The 21,391-nt window shown below is 43.2% G+C and overlaps 1 protein-coding gene across 1 annotated transcript in view; it reads left to right on the top strand.

Moving 5' to 3' along the window:
• ADGRD2 (adhesion G protein-coupled receptor D2) overlaps positions 1 to 21,391 on the top strand; it is a 1,056,485-nt gene that overhangs the window by 252,873 nt on the left and 782,221 nt on the right. Inside the window, exon 12 of the mRNA XM_073600363.1 lies at positions 6,295 to 6,406. Coding sequence (XP_073456464.1) covers positions 6,295 to 6,406 — 112 coding nt within the window. The remainder of the gene's footprint in view (positions 1 to 6,294; positions 6,407 to 21,391) is intronic.

Below are 21,391 nucleotides of genomic sequence, written 5' to 3'. Positions count from 1 at the left end.
TAGAGGTGACCAATGAGCCAGTGCTGGATTTATCATGGACTTGGGTGAGTATTCAAGAAGGGGAGGACAATTTTAACTTAATCAGTATCTGTTCTCTTGTAGATGACCCCATGGAGGAAGGAAACATCCTACTATTTTCTGTGGAAGCATATGTTCAAGATCTAGGCTTCTCTGCATATGACAAGAATTATGACATCAGCCAGACTCAAGAACAGCAGCCTAATGTCAGTGTTGAGGTAGTCAACCTTCTGCAACCGTCTTCAAGTTCCCAAAGCAAAGAGACCAATTTAAGCCAAAGTTCAGCAAATGTTAATGCCAATTTGAGTTTGCCCAATACCCTAATTGACATACGATGTGCGCATACTATATGTCGCACACATAATTTTGACTGAGAGCAACTATGAGCATCAGCAGAGTGAGAGGTTCCACCAGGTACAGCTAGGACGTTGTCAAATGTTAGTGGGTCGTTTAAAAGCCATTGAAGTCTAAATTAAGGGCATGTATGCAGGAATTCTTTACAAGTACACCAGAGTATCAACAAAAGAAACTTGACTTGCAGTGGCTTAACAATTCTTCTGGCGTTAATCCACTGCCTGATTTTGCCTCTCCCTCTGCTGTTACTTTTTAAAGAGTTATATATCTCTAGCCATCAGTTTTTTGCCTAATGTGTCATTTTTATGCGACTTCTGTATTGCACTGCAAGGAAGCGTAGCTAAAGCTGACAATTTTTTTTTTTTTTTGTGGATACAACAGAGAGGGGTTAGAACATCTGTCCCTTTTTTCTAGCTGTCTGTGCCCTGTTAGGGAGATTCTCTCTCCCTTTTTCTACTGTATGCCCTTATCAGTAAGGGTGAAAGGACTCTAAAAACCCAAATTTTGTTTTGTCATCCAACAATAGAGGGTGACTCTCACCAATGGGACCCAAATGATGAAAACAGACTGACAGGCGGTCTAACACTTTATTACTGTATCCAAAATAAAAAAAACAAAACAAAACAGGTTTGTCCTTAATTACACTTTCAAGTCCTTTGGGACATTCTTTTTGGCAAAGTAATTGCTATATCTGGACACATGTGTGCTTTTTGAATATGGTGAATAGCCATTGGGTGCTATTTGATTAAACTGGAGCACAAAGAATCAGGTGTAGCTAGTCATACAAACCAACCAGCTTCTACATTCAGCTTGTTCTATGAAGCTTGGGCAATAACACCTAATAACTGATTGGTTATTATTCCCATCTGCACAAGATTGTGTGTGCTGCCGTTTTAGTACATCTCCACCATTGCCATTCTAAACAGTATTGAGCCTAGTTCTTTGAACCTAAACATCTTATTAAGATGATGAGATGTTTAGAAGTGTGTATCAAAGGGTGATGGGACACCTACGTTCTTTTGATATATGCCTAATGACTTGTAAATAAAGTGGATTTGCACAGTTCTGGTCTACCACAGTTTATTTGGTCTAATAATAATATTGCTGGTCAACATATTGGTTTTATGTTTTTATTTATTTGTTTTAATGGGGGTTTTTGTAAGCAAACATACAAACATGGTTTTGTGTGGCATAAATATTTGCCAAAACATATCTCCAAACATATCTCCAAAGATCTTGGTGTAAAATGCACGTATTGCCAGTACATTTGACATATGTTCAATCAAGGGCTCAGGTGTGCTGCTTAAAGGAACATGGACACATGACAACCACCCTTCTTCTCCTCATCCTCCTTAGAATGGACTGAAACTTCAACAAATTGGCCTAAAATAGCTCCATTAGGGATGTAGGGGAAAGCAATGCAATGTCCAACTGGCAAATGGGGTTAGACTAGCCAAATGCTCATTAGATTGTGATTTGGTGCCCTTTTTTTAAACATTTCAATGTGTGATGGCCAAAGTCATCACTTCCATCATTACCGCATGCCTGGACCTTTACTTATTTACCACATGCATTTATTTAATTAATTCCATGTTTTAATTGAGTTTAATGCCTTTTTATGCGGTATTTAAAGAGCGCTATGAGCGTTTTGTGGCAAATACCGCAAAATGGTATAGTGAGTTGACAGTTGCAGGATCGCATGCGATATTTAGGGAAAATGTGTTTGGACACCTAAATACAGCACGCCAGATGCTTTTGTGAAGAAGCCCATTGTTAGATCTTGCCAAGGAACAGGCGATCTCTAATATTGATCCTCCAGACACCCAGTAAGGTAAGTATGTACCTGTGTAGAGGTTAATGTAATGTTTCAATAAGATTTCAATTGTAAAAATGGTCAAATGCATAAGTGTAACCTACTACCAATAATTTTATTTATTTTTTAATCACTTGAACTCTGTAAGGTATTACCCCCTTCATGACCAGGGCATTATTTTACTAGCACTGTGCTACTTTAACTGGCAATTGCTCGATCATGCAACACTGTACCCAAATGAAATTTATATAATTTTTTCTACACATATAGAGATTTTTAGTGGTATTTGATCACCACTGTTTTTTTTTTAATTAACTAAAAAAAACTAAACATTTAAAAAAAAATATATATATATTTTCTATTTTGTTATTTTAGGAGAAAGTATGCAACATCCTCAGAAAGCAGAGATTGAGAGGTAGGCTGTCAGTACAGGTTGCATGCCATTCAGAGTTTAAACAATTAAACAAAGATATTTTACTTTTCAGCCCCTTATTTAAAAAAGGAGATCATGAATATAGTAAGGACTACCAACTACGTACTTAGAAATCATAAAAATGGGGACAGAGGAGGAACATGAAGAAGAGCAGAGCTAGGGTAAGGAGTAAGAATGGAAGAGAAAAAAAAGAAAAGAGAGAAGGGGAGGTAATGTGTCAATGCTTGACTATTAAAGGAGTTGGGGCACAGGAGGAGTGTATACATCCAAATAGTTCCACTACCCAAGGACAGACCTGTATTCTGAAGAGCAAATATATTCTACTTAGTAAAACCAGATGCACCTACATTTTTATTTGTGATATTTTAGGGAGGCTGTGAGGTTTTCCATATGTCTAATATCCTTTATTTTAGAGAACCAAAAAGCAGGAGTAGGAGAAGTCCTGCTACCAGAATGCAGAAATGCAGGATTGTGGATACGTTATATAGAGGACCACAGGCACCTTGTACTACTTCAGCTAAAACAAAAAAGTGAATGCTGCGCAAATAGTTCAAAGAGAAAGTTGGGATTTTTTTTTTAAGAATCATACTTACCTATGTGGATGCAGCATTGGTCCGATACAGCATTTATACCCCGACGGCGATCATACACCACTGATTGTGCGGTTTTCAGTGCTCCATGCACTGTTAGTCACTGGGTCTCTGCTCTGCCACCCCCCCCCCGCCCCCCCTGGGCTCACACGAGTGCTGGGATGTGGAGGAGGCGGGAGCGGCTGGCTCAGGTTTTCAGCGGCTTGCTGAGAGGCTTAGCCAGCTGCCGTTCCAGGCTCCTGGGTGGATCACGACCATATGGTTGCGATCTTTGTCCAGACTGGCTCTGTGACCTCAGCTGACAGCAGGCTTCAGCCCGCTGTCTGCTAAAAACAGGTTAAAGGAATGCAGAATACACGGCTCCCCTGTGATCCACAGGAAAACTACAGCCAACTGATCTGGATGTACTTCTCCTTTAAATTCAAATTGTCACTATAAGTGAGCTGCAGCAAGCACATGTATGGGATAACATACAATAATAAATGGATCTACAAATAACATGCTGCACTGTAAATACAAAGTGAATGAATATATAAATAAACAATGCACATATAAGATAAAAAGTTGAATCACAATATAGTGCAGAAATCAAGAGTCCATACATAAATAGAAGTCCAACATCAACAAAAAAATGAATCCTTCTTTCCAAAGACAAAGATGTCCTTGTTCACAATTAAACTTCTTAGAAACACCAACTTGTGTCCTCTTCACCCGGTATACAGAAAGACTTATCAGAGCATGCATGACTCTCTATTATGAGAAATCACAAAGCGCTTGTGCATAGAGGAAATCACTGCCATGATCTGTGATCCACCATCGGACTTCGAGTCACAGCTTCTCCAACAATCTGGGTCTCTGGGAATATAAAAAAAATAGAGCATCGGGCTTGCGTAGTGTAAAATTCTTTGAAAGATTCTTTTATGACAAGTTTTATGACAGCAACTATTAAGGGGAATAAATAAATGAGCTGGGGGTGAACAGAGTCTTTATGAACCTTAGGTAAGCATTATATCACTGGAACCTTCAGAGCCGAGGGGACCAGGAATGAATGTTCTCTTTTATTTATAACCCCTAGTGACCAAACTAGACAAATCCTGTTTGTAAGACACATTAGGATTTCTCCGTAAGAGTGCATATGTGTCAGAATCTGAGAGAATTCTGTTCATCTCAGTTAAATAGTCTTGTTTATCTAAAACTACAATACTGCCCATATGAATATTGTCCCAGACACCTTGTCTTTAACCGCTTCAGCCCTGGAAGATTTGGCTGCGTAATGACCAGGCCATTTTTTGTGATACAGCACTGTGTCACTTCAACTGACAATTGCACGGTTGTGCAAAGCTGTACCCAAACAAAATTGACGTCCTTTTTTCCCACAAATGGAGCGTTCTTTTGGTGGTATTTGATCATCTCTGCGGTTTTTATTTTTTGCGCTATAAACAAAAAAAAGCAACAATTTAAAAAAAAACACAATATTTTGTACTTTTTGCTATAATAAATATCCCAATTTTTATTAAAAAAAGGAAATTTTTTCCTTAGTTTAGGCCAATAAGTATTCTTCTATATTTTTGGTAATAAAAATCACAATAAGTGTATATTGATTGGTTTGTGCAAAAGTTAAAGCGTCTACAAAATAGGGGAAAGATTTATGGCATTTTTATTATTATTTTTTTACTAGTAATGGCGGTGATCAGTAATTTTTATCCGGACTGCAACATTATGGCGGACAGTTCGGACACTTTTGACACATTTTTGGGACCATTTACAATTATACAGCGATCAGTGCTATAAAAATGATTACTGTGTAAATGTCACTCGCAGAGAAGGGGTTAACATTAGGGGGCGATCAAGGGGTTAACTGTGTTCCCTCGTGTGTGTTCTACCTAGGGGGATGGGACTGACTAGAGGAGATGACAGATCGTTATTCGTAGCTAGTAGGAACACACAACCTGTCTCTCCTCTCTTCACAGAACAGGAATTTGTGTGTTTACACATACACATCCCTGTTTTTGGTCCGCGATCCCCGGCCATGCGGATCCGCACCTCCGCAGTGCAGCGGGCGCATGCATGCCTGCTATCCCCACTTAAAGGGCCGACATACAGCTATGACTGTTCGCAGGAACGTGCCGACCTGCCACAGTATAATGACGCGGTTGTATAGTCAGAAAAAAAAAGCTATAAGGCACAGCATACTAGCTCATTATGAAATACTTACCTTAGAATGAAGCCCCTGCACTGTCTCCCAGTCACCGCCGAGGAAGCTGACATTTTGCCTTTCCTAACTGGCCATGGAGGAAGCAGCAGGCGCCTGTTGTCAATTATAGCCTGCGTTGAGGGAGCAGGGGTTGGGGCCGAGCAGCACTGTGCATGTTATTGGACATGCAGAGTGCAGCTCGAGATTAAACATGCACCAGTGCCCCCATAGCAAGCAGCACGCCGGCGGAGGACCCCTGTAGAAGAGGATCGGGGCTACTCTGTGCAAAACCATTGCATAGAGCAGGTAAGTATAACATGTTTATTATATAGTTACATAGTTACATATTGGTGAGGTTGAAAAAAGGCACAATTCCATCAGGTCCAACTTATGTGTGTGATTACATGTCAGTATTACCTTGTATAACCCTGTATGCTGTGGTCGTTCAGGTGCTTATCTAATAGTTTTTGAAACTATTGATGCCCCCCGCTGAGACCACCGCCTGTGGAAGGGAATTCCACGTCCTCGCCGCTCTTACAGTAAAGAACCCTCCAAGTAATATATATAAAGTATTATATAAAACAAAAAATCGTTTACAGTCACTTTAATTTGGAAGGATTTTCAACTGTTTTCTTTTTATTTATAATGTATGCTACCTTAACCTACCATTTTTTAATGAAAAATATCTTTCTGCAAGTTGGCCTTTTTTGTTTCCAGAATTTAGTTTTTTGTTTTTTTAATTAGATTTCACTATTAGTGTACATCTGGCCATACAGTTTTTATGAAGGATTGCCAGCATTACATTGATTTATATTGGTTATTGCTTCTGACCACTGATTTGGATAAATGAGCATTGTGATCAACAATTGTAAATCTGTTTATCATTCTACAGGCATCTGAGCACTTACCTAGGATCAGCTATTATATCTTCAACCGTACTATGTGATGATGAAGAAAGGAGCACACCTGTACAGTATTACCTCTGGCACAAAAATAAGATTCAAGTAAGTATACTCCCACACTGAATACACACTGAATACACACAGAGAACTAGCCTTTTGTCTGAGCCAACCTTAATGTGTATCTAAACCCAAAATCAAAGGTTGAATATATTGCAGCTTACCAATCCCTAGATGTGGTGGTTGCATTCATTTTCTTTATGCAGGCTTTTTTTATTTTCACAAAAACGGGAAGTAACACAATTTCTGTTACTCACTCACTCTACTCTTGGACAGAAGCATTGCCATCCTATATAGACAATAGTGTTAGATAAATTGGTAAATTTAGAGGGGCTTTACATAAGTGACTATTAAAGCTTACTAACATGTCTTAAAGCGGAACTTTACCCATAACAATTTGATAAAAAATAAAGTTCTTTGGTAAGGAACATACATTCCACATAAGTAATTGTGCTACCAAAATTATTGTGTGCTATAAATTGCCTCCAGCATTGCTCCTGTTTCTTCATGCTGGAGGCTGCCATTTTGCTGAAGCTCAAAGCCACTGAACATCAGTGAATCATAAAGCAGAAATAAACCCATTGGTTTAACAGTTTAAAAAAAATATACATTCCTGGAATGCCGGGATTGCGAACTGTCACATTTGCTTGTTTCATCAACCAAATGGTCAAACCATCAAATGTCTGGTGTCATAACTGATCACATATGCAGCACCATGGCTGTAACAAATCAAACAGAAGCAGCTTTCTTGGCCGTAAAGAATAGGAGGGTTTAATTTCGCTTTAAAACCTCTACAAAGATCGGCCTCTACAAATTCGTCAGTGCCTAAAAGTGCTTAAAAAAGGAGAGCAACTGAGCATGTACAGAGCAGCGTGAGACAGTGTATTACTGGATTTTAAACAAAATAGATACTGATTTTTAATGTTTTACATAGCTATACCTGCAAACGAGACCTGTAGTGATGTAGCAGGACCTAATTTTCTGATTAAAGTTCCACTTTAACCTCTTCTGGACTGCTCCACGTACATATACTGCAGCAGGGCGCCCTCTGTTCGTGAAATCACGTACCTGCATATGATTCGCGCCAGCGGGGAGGGGCCTGCACGCGCCCGCCGTCCCCACGGTGATTGGATTCGTTTCAGAACCAATCAATCTACAGGTCTAGGCCAATGATTTATGGCCTGGACCTGCTGATCGGTCCTGATGAATGAGAAAACCTCATGTGACTGTGTAATGTAAACACAGGCACAGGAACGAATGCAATCTTCTCTCCTGGAGCCCTTTTCAGTTCCAGCGTGAGAGAAGAGAGCATCTACTGTGAGTACAAGCACCACACTGACACCAGAACACACAGTTAGGCACATTTAACCCCTTGATAACCCCCCCCCAGTTAACCCTTTCACTCCCTGTCACAGTGTCACTAGGTACAGTATACAGATTTTTTACTGATCACTGTATTGGTGTCACTGGTGACGCTAGATAGCGTTAGCGGCAGTTAGTACCAGATATTGTCAGGGTACCCGCCATATATTCCCTAATAAAGTTTTAACCCCCTGATCACTGCCAGTTAACCCTTTCACTGCTCTGTCACAGTGTCATTAGTACAGTGTGCAGATCTTTTTTCTGATCACTTGTACAGGCAGTACCCGACTTACAAACACCCGACTTACAAACGACTCCTACTTACGAACGACCTCAATGCCGGCTACTTGTGCTTCATGCTGGTCCTGGATACCTCCGAGCAGCTATCTTGCCACATTCCACACCGCAGTACTTCATGTACTGCATGGCCAGAAGAGCCCCAGAAGCGGAAGCCGGAACATCCCACATCCCTGCACAGGCAGAAGTTACACTTACAAGCAGTGTTCCGACTTACGAACAAATTCCACTTACGAACAAACCTACAGTCCTTAATGTGTTTGTAACCTGGGAACTGCCTGTATTAGTGTCATGGGTGACGCCAGTTAGCGTCAGCGTCAGTTAGCATTAATCCCAGACAGCGTCAGATTGCCCACCACATATTCATAAATAAATTTGAACCCTTTGATTGCCAGTAACACATACACTATACACCTCCATTACTAGTATAGTCTTAATGGATCAATATATTTGATCAGATCAGAACTATACAAGCTTCCCCAATAGTATAGTATTAAAAAATGTAGCATTAGCAGGATCAGCCCCGACACCTGCCAGCACCTGCGTTTAGCCCCTCCGCCCCCCAAACAAGTGCAGTGTCAGTAGATCACTGTCACTTCCAATACACAGTACACAAAACCTAGTACACATAAGCGCTAATAGATACATTTTTTTGTAGCGGTTCAAAAGTCCTTGACAACCAGGTGCTTTTATTACCTCTGAGTCACACTGGATACCTATAAATGTATTGGCCAAAATGTCAAACGAAATGCACATTTGTGAAGAGGCCTACAGGATACTGAGCATGACAACATGAGAGCGATAGGGAGTCCACACTGTCTGAATCAGGCTCAGTATTCGAACCTTTAGAGAGCAGCGGCACCCTGAAAGATAGCTCTGACGACAGAGTAGAGGTCCCTGCTAAGGTCAGGCGTACCCGACCCCGTTCCCAGGTTGCTGAAGTGCTACAATCGCATGATTCTCGTATGCAGCAGAGTGCCAGTACTAGTGCTGCTCTACCTTCTGGTGAATTGGCGAGCACCAGCGGCCTAGTACACCCTGATCATAGACAAACCAGCACTGCAGTAACACTTGCTGACGTGCCGCGAGTCTCATAAGTGCAGTTTAAGCTGGAGCAGTGGCTAGCACAAGTAGTGTCCCGCAGCCACCAAGAATTCAAACCCAAGCCTGTAGAGCCCACAGTGCCCTTCCTGATGTGCTTGCAAATCCTGATTGGCAACCCAAAGATTGGCCAACTCGGAATTCAATTGGAAACAGCAGATTTAACACCCCTTGGTTTTTTTTAGCTCTTTTTCACCGAAGATCTGAACAGATCTATTGTGGACCAAAGCAATTTATATGCCGATCAATTTATCACCGCAAACCCAAATTTGACCCTTGCCAGACAATTTGCATGGAAACATATCACGGTTTCTGAATTTAAAACTTTTCTGGGCCTATCCCTCAACATGGGCATTACTAAAAAGAATGAGTTGAGGTCATATTGGTCCGCTGACCCAATTCATCATATGCCCATGTTCTCTGCTGCCATTGCCAGGACTAGATACGAGCAAATATTGTGGTTTATGCACTTTAGCAACAATGATCTCTGTCGTCCTCGGGGTGACCCTGGATATGATCGGCTCCACAAAATTCAGCCCCTCATAAATCACTTACCCCCAAAATTTTGCAGCCTTGTATACCCCCCCGACAAGCTGTCTGCGTAGATGAGTCCCTGATTAAGTTTTCTGGTCACCTTGCTTTCAAACAGTTTCTCCCCAGCAAGCGTGCCAGATATGGGGTCAAAATGTATAAGCTCTGTGATAGGGCAACAGGCTATACATGTAGTTTCCAGATTTATGAGGGAAAAGCTAGTCATGTGGAGCCCTAAGACTGCCCAGACTACATAGAGAGCAGTGGCAAGATTGTTTGAGACTTGGTGTCACCCTTATTCCGAAAAGGGTGCCACTTGTACGTGGACCATTATTACACAAGCGTGCCACTTTTTAAACACATTTTTGAATTTGTAATTGCATGTGGCACCGTGCTTCCCCCAACGGCTTGAATTAGATGGGGGAAAGAGCCTGCTTGAGGTGTAATGAATTGCTTGCAGTGAGATTGAAGGATAAAACTGAACATTTTCTATTCCATTCACACAGATGCAAACACCGACTGGTGTTTGTGAGAAGCCCCTCATGACTACAACATTAAAATAGGAGGGGTGGACTTCAATGACCAGATGATGGGGCTGTACCGTAAGGCCATATGCTGGTACATGAAAGTGTCTGTATATTTACTCCAATTGGCTCTGTTCAACGCTTATGTACTATACAAAGTGTCAGGAAGAAGTGGATCCTTCCTAAAATTCTAGGAAGAGATCATCACATCCCTTTGTATCCAGGAGGTGCTGTGGCCCAATTTCTCAATCCAGATGCAGTAAGCCAGGGAGGCATTTTCCAGATGTCCTCCCTGTTACCCCTACCCAAAGAGCACCCCAAAAAAGATGTTGTGTCTGTAGCAAACACAGATGTAGGTGCGACACCCACTATTTTTGTCCCTCCTGTCCTGACCAACCTGATCTCTGCATCCAGGACTGTTTCTGTCGCTACCACACACTAGTAGATTATTAGTATAGGGTACAGCATGGCACAGTCTAGGCCACACAATCACACAGGGTCTCGAAAGATGTTAGATGGCTATCGCATTTTGAGAGACCCTAGCCTGGAACGCTTAACCCTTTCACTGCCAGAGACGTATTTGCGTTTTTTTTGCACACAAGTTTAAAAAAAATTTTTGGCCTGAAGATTACACAAAACCAGTTGACGGCAGACACCCTAGAGAATAAAATAATTGTAGCAGAGTAAATAGATATCCAACCCTAAATTTTCGTGCGCCTGTGAAATGGCGACAAACTTCAGTACCCTATATTTTCTATAGGCAACGTTTCAAAAGCCCCCTATAGGTATCCATTTAGTGTTACGTGGGGAGGTCTTGTGTTAGAATTATTGCTCTCCCTCTGGTGTGCACAGCGATGTGTAACATGTGTATCGCAATCAATGTTTTCATGCGTAGGTGCACCCTCGTATGCGTTTACGTTCATATGTGCTATAGATGGATTTCATGTGCTTGGGTGTAACTCTTTTTTCCTTAACTCCTTTTTTTCCATTACATAGGGGACAAAAAGTCCCCTATGTGATGATTTTTAGGTGACAGGTTCTCGTTCTAGACATCCAGGGTCAGACCCTGGATGTTTCCCCTGTGCTCCACTGAATGTTTTCCAATGCAGATCGCATTGCAAAACATCCTTTCCCAGCTAAGCGAGCCGGGGACACCGATAGCTTGACCCGGAAGTGACATCAGAAACAATCGATGTGAGTGGAGGAATTCTTTTTTTCGTTCAGTCCATATATATGCCCAGCAAGGACTAGCAACGTACTGGTATGTTGCTGGATTATGAGTGGTTTTCCTGGAATGATGCCTGCAAATTTAGGCATGATCTTGGTATTGTTTTTTTCATCCGGCGGTCGGCTTTCATGTAAAAACCATCCTAGTGGCTAATTAGTTGCTAGACTGCTTTTACAAGCAGTGGGAGGGGACATCCTCAGACCCCCCTCCCGCTGCCTTCCACGGTTTTTTCGGGCTCTCCTGTTCCACCGGGGAACCTGGAAATGCAGCCGATGGTTCTGCCAGCTGACCATAAAGCTAATCGGAGACCAGAATGGCTCCAATCATCTCTATGGCCTAAGAAACAGGAAGCTACGAGCATTTCATCACTTCGGTTTCGCCGGATAAAAACAGCGCCATTTTTAAATTGGGAAAGCATCTTATAACACAGATCGTCAGATGCTTTAAGCGAAGAGGAAAGATCTAGATTCTAATAGATCCCAAATTTTTCAAAAAAGAGTACCTGTCACTACCTATTGCTATCGTAAGGGATATATACATTCCCTGTGATACTAATAAAAGTGATAAAAAAGTGATAAAAAAAAGTTGAAAGGGATGGTGTAAAAATAAAATAAAAAAGCAAAATAAATAATTAAAATAGAAATAAATAAAAAAAAATAAAATAAATTAAAGCAACCCTGTCCCCCCCGTACTAGCGCGCAAAGGCGGACGCAAGCATTGGTCTTGTGTCGCATGTAAACAGCAATTGCACATGCATGTGAGGTATCACCACAAACGTCAGATCGAGGAAAGTAATTCTAGCAGTAGACCTCCTCTGTAAATCTAAAGTGGTAATCTGTAAAGGCTTTTAAAAGCTTTTAAAAATGTATGTAGTTTGCCGCCGCTGCACGGGCCTGTGCAATTTTAAAGCATGTTGTGTTTGGTATCTATGTATTTGGCATAAGATCATCTTTTATACTTTACCAAATAATTTGGCAATATATTGTGTTTTTATGCATTAGAATTAAAAAAAGTGTTTTGTTTTTTTTTTTTAAATTGCGCTTGAAAAATCGCTGCGCAAATACTGTGTGGAAAAAAAATGGTGGTTCAAAGTAATTTTCTAGCAAAACATTTATTTTTTTCATGTAAACAAAAGAAAAGGCTTGGTCTTCAAGTGTTGTCACTTAAACAATATTTCCTGACGCATCATGGCAGCACACACTGGGTTGTGACTCCGCCCCCACAACCTGACAGGATTGGTTAGCTATAAATTTGAAGGAGAGGCACCCCACTTCATTCTCTTTTTTTTTCCTCATCTGACAAGATTGGAAAGACAAGACTTTGCACCCTTAACGTATTCGCCCCACCAGGTTAGCCTCTCCTGGCTGGAAGTTTCTCCTGTTCAGCCTCTAAAGGAGTCTTTATGGAGAGAGCCCCACTCAGGTGGTCTCGGGGGCAAGGATTTCTGGCACATACAAGCTTTAAAGACGCTTAAAAAATCGCAGTGGCTTCCTACCTGTCTCCACTCCTGTAAGTGTGTTGTTTCCTTTCATTTTTGTGTGTTTTAAAGTTCTGCTGGGGTCTATAGTTCCACAGGCAAGGGGAATCGCCAAGATGGCTGCAGTGTCCTCATCAGTTCTCTGCACAGGCGCCGGGGGAAGTGAGGTCATACTACTGGAACTTTTGCCCTTCTCCACTACTGCACATGTGTGGTGATGTCATTTCCAGCGCGACGGAGGAGGGGATTTTAAAAAACCTTGTAATCTGTAAGTTTATGCTGATGGTTACATATTACAAAGGGATTTTTCTTGGCATTTTTGCTGCTCTCAGTCTCAGGTAAGTCCACATCTCTTTTGCTTGTGCTAATAAGTGATCTTTTTATGTCTGTGACTACTCGTGCAATCCTATACTGTATGCTTTCTAGATACTGTCTTCTGGTGCACTGTTTTCATGGAAGCCACTGCCCAAGCAGATCATATGAGGTAAGAGGTGCCAGCATTCATGGTAGGTATGAAGGAGAGAAAAAAGAGTGCATATTCGCTAATCTGGTAGCCCTTTCAGGGCTAAATCTACCAATTCCAAGCATCACAGATGCTCCAGTCATACTTCGAGTCATGGGAGATCTAGGAGAAGTCGCTCAAGATCTTCATCTCGCCATCGTCACTCTGGTAGCAGCCACTCTCATTATAGTCGCTCACACCGGAGTCGCTCATATAGAAGGTCACCTTCTCCCCGTCACGAAAGGAGCTATCACACCCGCCCTGCAGCAAACGCTTGCTGAGTGTGCGGAGCTCCAGCTTTGCCAGACAAATTGGCCTGCCAGGCACGCTTCAATGAAGCAACCAGAGAAAAGGAATCTGTTGTAAGAGAGGTGACTGACTTCATCAGAGAGTCTGTACGGGAGACTATCCTGGAGACATCACTTCCTGAACAAGACCAGGCCGGCCCGAGCACATCTTCCATAGCTCAGAATCCGCCTATAGATTCGGATTCAGATTCTGACAATGTTGAGGCGGAGACCGCTACTGGATTAGTGGAGCCCTTCATAAAGTCAGTGAAGGAAGCCATAGGATGGGAGGAGGCGAAAAGAGACCCCTCGCAAGGTTCGGAAGTACTTCCCTAATCTATAGAGGGAACCAGAGTCCTTTCCCTTTATCGAGGAACTGGAAGATCTCATCAAGGATGAGTGGGAGAGAATGGACAAGAGAGCTAATCTGAATAACAGATTTACTAAACTGTATCCTTTGAAAGAACAAAAGGTGAATTCGCTATCCCAACCACCGGTGGTCGATGCTTCCTTGATGCGACTTGCAAGACATGTTACTTAACCCATAGAGGATGCAGTAACTTTCCGGGACATGTTGGATCGAAAAATCGATCAAGACATGAAAAAAGCATATTGCACAGCAGGTGGCGCATGTAAACCTGCGATGGCATCAGCTGCAGTAGGAAAAGCGATTTCTGGTTGATCAGCCAATATAGAGAAATCTGTTCGTGAGGGGGCTGCCCAGGAGAAGATAATCAGTTCTCTTCAAGAATTGAAACTGGCAGGTGGATTTGTGGCAAAAGCTGCAGTGGATGTAATTCGTTCCTCTGCCAGGGCTATGCTGGCATCAGTTACAGCCAGAAAAGCTGTATGGCTCAAGCCATGAGTGGCGGATGCTGCATCAAAGTCTAACTGGTGCAAGATCCCTTATAATGGAGTTAACCTCTTTGGATCAAAGTTGGATTCGGCAATCTCCAAAATAATAGGTGGAAAGTCGGGCCTGATTCTTTCTGACCGGCGTCCCAAACCACAGAAGGGTCCTACCTTCAAACGCAATCTCCTGGAGAGATACAGGGAGGCGAAGACATACAGACCAGGTAGAGAATTCAGAAGTCTAAGACCACCTCATCAGGGAAAAACCAGAAGTCTTTTTGAGGGTGCACCGATCCTACCTGGGAGAGTGGGAGCCAGACTCAAAAAATTTGAGCCGTTATGGACGGAACACATAAAGGACGCGTGGACACTGTCCACAAAAAAGTATGGTCACATATGGAAGTTTATAGAAGAAACACCAAAAAAACATTTTCAATCAACCAGACTGCCATCTCCAATCAAGAGGAGAATACTGCTCAAGTATGTGGCGGAGCTAGTAATAAAGGGGGCAATATTGGAAGTTCAAATTTCCCAAAGGAATTCCCCTCTATTCCTGGTAAGGAAAAAGACAGGCGACTTACGGCCTGTTATGGACCTAAAGGGACTCAACAAAAGCATTCAAGTAGAAGCTTTCAAAACAGAGAGCCTCCAATCAATTTTGTTAGCTGTACACTTAGGAGATTGGATGCTTTCCGTAGAGTTATTGGATGCTTATCTTCACGTGGCCATACACCCTGCTTTCCAAAAGTATCTGCGATTCTCGGTCAACCATCATCATTTCCATTCTCAGTGTCTCCCGTATCTCCTCCGCTCCCAGGACATTTACCAAGACTCTTCTTCCTGTGATCGCGTTCTTAAGAGAGAAAGGCCTGCGGCCCCATCATTATTTAGACAATATCCTGCTCTTTAGCGGACAGTCAGGAAACACTGATTCTTCATTGAGATATACTGATCAACATGCTTTAAAGTTTCGGGTGGTTGATCAATTGGAAGAAGAGCAGTCTTCAGCCCACTCAAAATATGACTTTCTTAGGGGCGGAACTCGACACATTATTAAACAGAGTCAGCATACCTCAGGAAAAGAGAGGGCCCTTATTACAGAAGATAAGGAGGCTAATGGCAGCAAGATATCTTCCAGCAAGAATCTGTCTGAGCATTCTAGGGTCAATGTCGGCCACTCTACTGATGATCCAATGGGCACAATGGCATATGAGGACATTGCAATACTCATTCCTTACCCAGTGGAGGGGAATATCAGTGCTCCAGTTGATCACCAGTCATCGAACCATGAAGCAGTCAATTTGGTGGTGGATGCATACAGACAATCTAGGGAGACACAGACTGATAGTCCACCCAGAACCCGAGGTGATCACCTTGGATGCCAGCCAGTCAGGTTGGGGAGCCCATTATCAGAACCAGACGGCTCAAGGACAATGGCAATTCCAAGCAAGGGATCTGGTATTGAATGTCCTAGAGCTCAGAGCAGCCTTCCAGGCTCTCCTAGCCTTTGGCCCATCCTTGAAGGGGAAGAGTGTTCTAGTCCGGATGGACAACAAGGTGGCAGTAACGTATATACAGAGACAAGGAGGTATCAGAAGCAGTACATTGTTGGAGGAAGTCCGTCCCATCCTAGAATGGGCTCAGATATTTCTATTAGATCTGCGAGCAGTATATGTCCCAGCAGCTCATAACCTGCTAGCCGACTGTTTGAGCAGGGAGTTCTTATCAAACAACGAATGGTCCCTGAACCTACAAGTCTTCAATCTCCTGACCCAAACTTGGGGAATTCTGGAAATTGATCTGGCAGCAACACCCTCAAAAACAAAGTGTCAGAGTTTCCTTTTGAGAGCGACATACCCATCTGCGGAGGGAGTGGACTGCCTTCTCCATCAGTGGAACTTCCAATTGGGGTACATATTTCCAACGCCTTTGATTGCGAGGTTCCTATCGAAGCTCAGGAGATCTTTGGCATCAGTGATAGTCATCATTCCTTATTGGCCCAGGAGGCCTTGGTTTACGACTCTGCTACAGCTCAGTCTGGGGGACCCACTACCTCTTCCATTATCACAAGATCTTCTTCACCAAGTTCAGTTCCTCCATCCAGCCCCAGAGAAGCTCCAACTGATGACCTGGATGTTGAGAGGATTAGGTTCCTAGAGCAAGGTTGCTCACAGGAGGTCGTTTCAACATTACTCCAGGCTAGGAAATACACGACTAATGTCACTTATGACAGAATATGGGACAAGTTCATGTCAATGGCCCAGCAGAATGGTTGGGACCCTTTATCTCCGGAAGTGCCGCAAGTTTTGGAATTCCTTCAAGCAGGTTTATCTAGAGGGCGCAATTCAAGTACACTCAAAGTACAAGCTTCAGCTCTTTCAGTTAGGACTGATGTCAAGTGGGCCAATCACCCTCTTCTTATACAATTTATAAGAGCGTGTGTCAAGATCAGGCCTCCAAGAAGACCGACTTTCCCAGCATGGGTTTTATCGATTAGTCCTGAAAACCCTATCGGAGACTCCTTTCCATCCAGCTGATTCAATCACACTATGGAACTTAACTTTAAAACTAACATTTCTTATAGCTATCACTTCTGCTAAAAGAGTTTCGGAAATACAAGCGTTAATGATTTCAGAGCCATACATGGTCTTTTACCCAGACAGGGTGGTACTGAAACTCTCAGAAAAATTCACTCCAAAGGTGTCATCATCCTTCCATTACAATCAAGAAAGCAATCTTCCATCATTTACAGATAATCAAGGTCAACCACACGTTTTGGATGTTAAGACTACTATTAGAAATTATCTATCAGCTACAGTCTCTTTCAGGAAGACCCAAAGTCTATTAGTGATTCCCCATGGGGGGAAAAGAGGCCAGATGGCATCATCCTGCACCATCGCATCTTGGTTGGTCAAGACAATCAAGAAAGCTTATGACAGTGGCAGCTTCCTGGGCAGCGTATTGCAGAGTGTCTCCCGAGACAATTTGCAGGGCAGCTACATGGTCCTCCAGGCATACTTTCATGTCCCACTATAGAGTGGATTTGGCTCAGTTATCAACAGTAGATTTTGGAAGAGCCATTGTTCGAGCCAATTCTTCAGCTATATAATAAGCACTACTTTAACTTGCACCCACCTGACTGGCGAGTTATTTCCCAGTGTGTGCTGCCATGATGCGTCAGGAAAACGGAAAATTGTATACTCACCTTTAGGGATGAGCTTCGAGTCGAACTCATGTTCGACTTGAACATCGGCTGTTCGCCAGTTCGCCAAACAGCGAACAATTTGGGGTGTTCGCGGCAAATTCGAATGCCACGGAACACCCTTTAAAAGTCTATGGGAGAAATCAAAAGTGCTAATTTTAAAGGCTTATATTCATGGTATTGTCATAAAAAGTGTTTGGGGACCTGGGTCCTGCCCCAGGGGACATGGATCAATGCAAAAAAAAGTTTTAAAAATGGCCGTAATTTCGGGAGCAGTGATTTTAATAATGCTTAAAGTGAAACAATAAAAGTGTAATATCCCTTTAAATTTCGTACCTGGGGGCTGTCTATAGTATGCCTGTAAAGGGGCGCATGTTTCCCGTGTTTAGAACAGTCTGACAGCAAAATGATATTTCAAAGGAAAAAAAGTCATTTAAAACTACTTGCGGCTATTAATGAATTGCCAGTCCGACAATACACATAAAAGTTAATTGATAAAAACGGGGTTCCCCACAGGGGAACCCCGAACCAGAAATAAAAAAAAAATGATGTGGGGGGGTCCCCCTAAATTCCATACCAGGCCCTTCAGGTCTGGTATGGATATTAAGGGGAACCCCAGCCAAAATAAAAAAAAAAAAATGGCGTAGGGTCCCCCTCAAAATCTATACCAGACTCTTCAGATCTGGTATGGATTTTAAGGGGAACCCCGCACCAAAATGTAAAAAAAAAACGGCGCGGGGTCCCCCCAAAAATCCATACCAGACCCTTATCCGAGCACGCAACCTGGCAGGCCGCAGGAAAAGAGGGGGGATGAGAGAGCGCCCCCCCTCCTGAACCGTACCAGGCCACATGCCCTCAACATTGGGAGGGTGCTTTGGGGTAGCCCCCCAAAACACCTTGTCCCCATGTTGATGGGGACAAGGGCCTCATCCTCACAACCCTTGGCCGGTGGTTGTGGGGGTCTGCGGGCGGGGGGCTTATCGGAATCTGGAAGCCCCCTTTAACAAGAAATGACAAGAGGCAGTTTTTGACAATTCCTTTATTTAAATGCTTCTTCTTTCTTCTATCTTCTATCTTCCTTTGGTTTCTTCCTCTATCTTCTTCTTCTTCTGGTTCTTCTGGTTCTTCCTCCGGTGTTCTTGTCCAGCATCTTCCTCCGTGGCGTCGGCGTCTTCTTCCCTTATTCTCCTCGGGCCGCTCCCCATCCATGATGGCATGAAAGGAGGCTCCCGCTGTGTGACGCTTCTCTCTTCATCTTTTTCTCTTCATCTTCTTGTCTTCATCTTCTTTTTGGGCCACTCCGCATCCATGATGGCATGGAGGGAGGCTCCTGCTTTGTGACGCTTCTCCTCATCTGACGGTTCTTAAATAATGTTGGGGGCCACCCGGTGACCCCGCCCCCCTCTGACACACGGGGACTTGACGGGACTTCCCTGTGGCATTCCCCATGACATCAGAGGGGGGTGGGGTCACCCTCCATGCCATCATGGATGCGGAGTGGCCCGAGGAGATGAAGGGAAGATGCCGGACGAGAACACCGGAGGAAGAACCAGGAGAACCAGAAGAAGAAGAAGATGGAGGAAGAAATTGAAGGAAGATAGAAGAAAGAAGAAAGAAGAAGCATTTAAATAAAGGAATTGTCAAAAACTGTCTCTTGTCATTTTTAACATTTTTGATAGTTTTTTTGTGAAATGGTAGGGGTAAAGTACCCCCTTACCATTTCACACGGGGGGAGGGCCGGGATCTGGGGATCCCCTTGTTAAAGGGGGCTTCCAGATTCCGATAAGCCCCCCGCTCGCAGACCCCCACAACCACCGGCCAAGGGTTGTGGAGATGAGGCCCTTGTCCTCATCAACATGGGGACAAGGTGTTTTGGGGGCTACCCCAAAGCACCCTCCCAATGTTGAGGGCATGTGGCCTGGTACGGTTCAGGAGGGGGGGCGCTCTCTCATTCCCCCCTCTTTTCCTGCTTCCTGCCAGGTTGCGTGCTCAGATAAGGGTCTGGTATGGATTTTTAGGGGGACCCCACGCCATTTTTTTTTAAAATTTTGGCGCGGGGTTCCCCTTAAAATCCATACCAGACCTGAAGGGTCTGGTATAGATTTTGAGGGGAACCCCACGCCATTTTTTTTTTTTAAATTTGAAGGGCCTGGCATGGAATTTAGGGGGACCCCCCATGTTTTTTAAATTTTGGTTCGGGGTTCCCCTATGGGGAATTCCCATGCCGTTTTTATCAATGAACTTTTATGTATATTGTCGGACCGGCAATTCATTAATAGCCGCGAGTAGTTTTAAATGACTTTTTTTCCTTTGAAATGTCATTTTGCTGTCAGACTGTTCTAAAAACAGGAAACATGCGCCCCTTTACAGGCATACTATAGACACCCCCCCGGTACGAAATTTAAAGGGATATTACACTTTTATTGTTTTACTTTAACTACTTCCCACCCCGCCAAGGTACATAAAAGGCTGGGTGGGCGCTCTCTCCTTCTGAGTGGACGTTCAGGAAGGTCCCTCAGAAGGAGCGGGATCGCTCGCATGCCCACGCAGCGGCGCGATCTCGATGCGCTCGTGTCATGGGGACACGGCACATCTCGGATCAGCAGGAGGGCTCTGTGATTGGCCTTCCTGATCACATGACGGCCGTGTCCAATCACAGCCGTCATGTGATGTAAACACAGCCGGTTGCTAGGCGATCAGCTCTCCTCTCCTCACACGGAAGTTGTCGCTGAGGAGAGGAGAGGGGATCGCTGCAGCCGGCTGATGATCAGTGAGTATGAGCTGTTTTTTACAGCTTTTTACTCACTGATCACCAAACTAGTGTCAACACACAATGTCCCCATACAATGTAAAACACACACATGTCCCCACATAATGTAAAACACACATGTCCCCACACAATGTCCCCAAAACACATGTCCCCAAAACACATGTCCTCAAATAATAAAAAAAGCTGTCCCCCACATATGTCCCACTAAAATCACATGTCCCAATGGTAATCTGCACACATATATACGTGATCACCTGCGCACATCTGTACATGATCATTTGCGTACATATGTCCGTGATCACACAAACCAATTATTATACACTTAACGGGATTTTTTTTATCAAAAACATGTAGCAGAATACATTTTGGCTTAAATATATGAAAAAATTCGATTTTATTGGATTTCTTTTAAAACAGAAAGAAGAAAATATTGTTTTTTTTCCAAATTTCCGCTATTTTTGCGCTTATATCGCAAAAAAAAAAAAAAAATGGAGTCGTGAATAAATAACACCAAAAGAAAGCTCTATTTGTGCGAACAAAATGATAAAAATTTCATTTGGGTACAGCGTAGCATGACTGAGTAGTTGTCATTAAAAGTGCAAGAGCGCTGAAAGCTGAAAATTGGTCTGGGAAGGAAGGGGGCGAAAGTGCCCAGTATTGAGGTGGTTAAGCATTTTTTAAAATCACTGCTCCCGAAAAAACGGCCGTTTTTAAAACTTTTTTTTGCATTGATCCATGTCCCCTGGGGCAGGACCCAGGTCCCCAAACACTTTTTATGACAATAACTTGCATATAAGCCTTTAAAATTAGCACTTTTGATTATTCATGCTCGTGTCCCATAGACTTTAACGGTGTTCGCGTGTTCGAACGAATTTTTTGCCTGTTCGCAAGTTCTGG

Source organism: Aquarana catesbeiana, linkage group LG09 (assembly GCF_042186555.1).
Source record: "Aquarana catesbeiana isolate 2022-GZ linkage group LG09, ASM4218655v1, whole genome shotgun sequence".
Lineage (NCBI taxonomy): Eukaryota > Metazoa > Chordata > Amphibia > Anura > Ranidae > Aquarana > Aquarana catesbeiana.
Note: the sequence above shows the minus strand (reverse complement) of the source record. Positions and strands in the feature narration are given on the sequence as shown.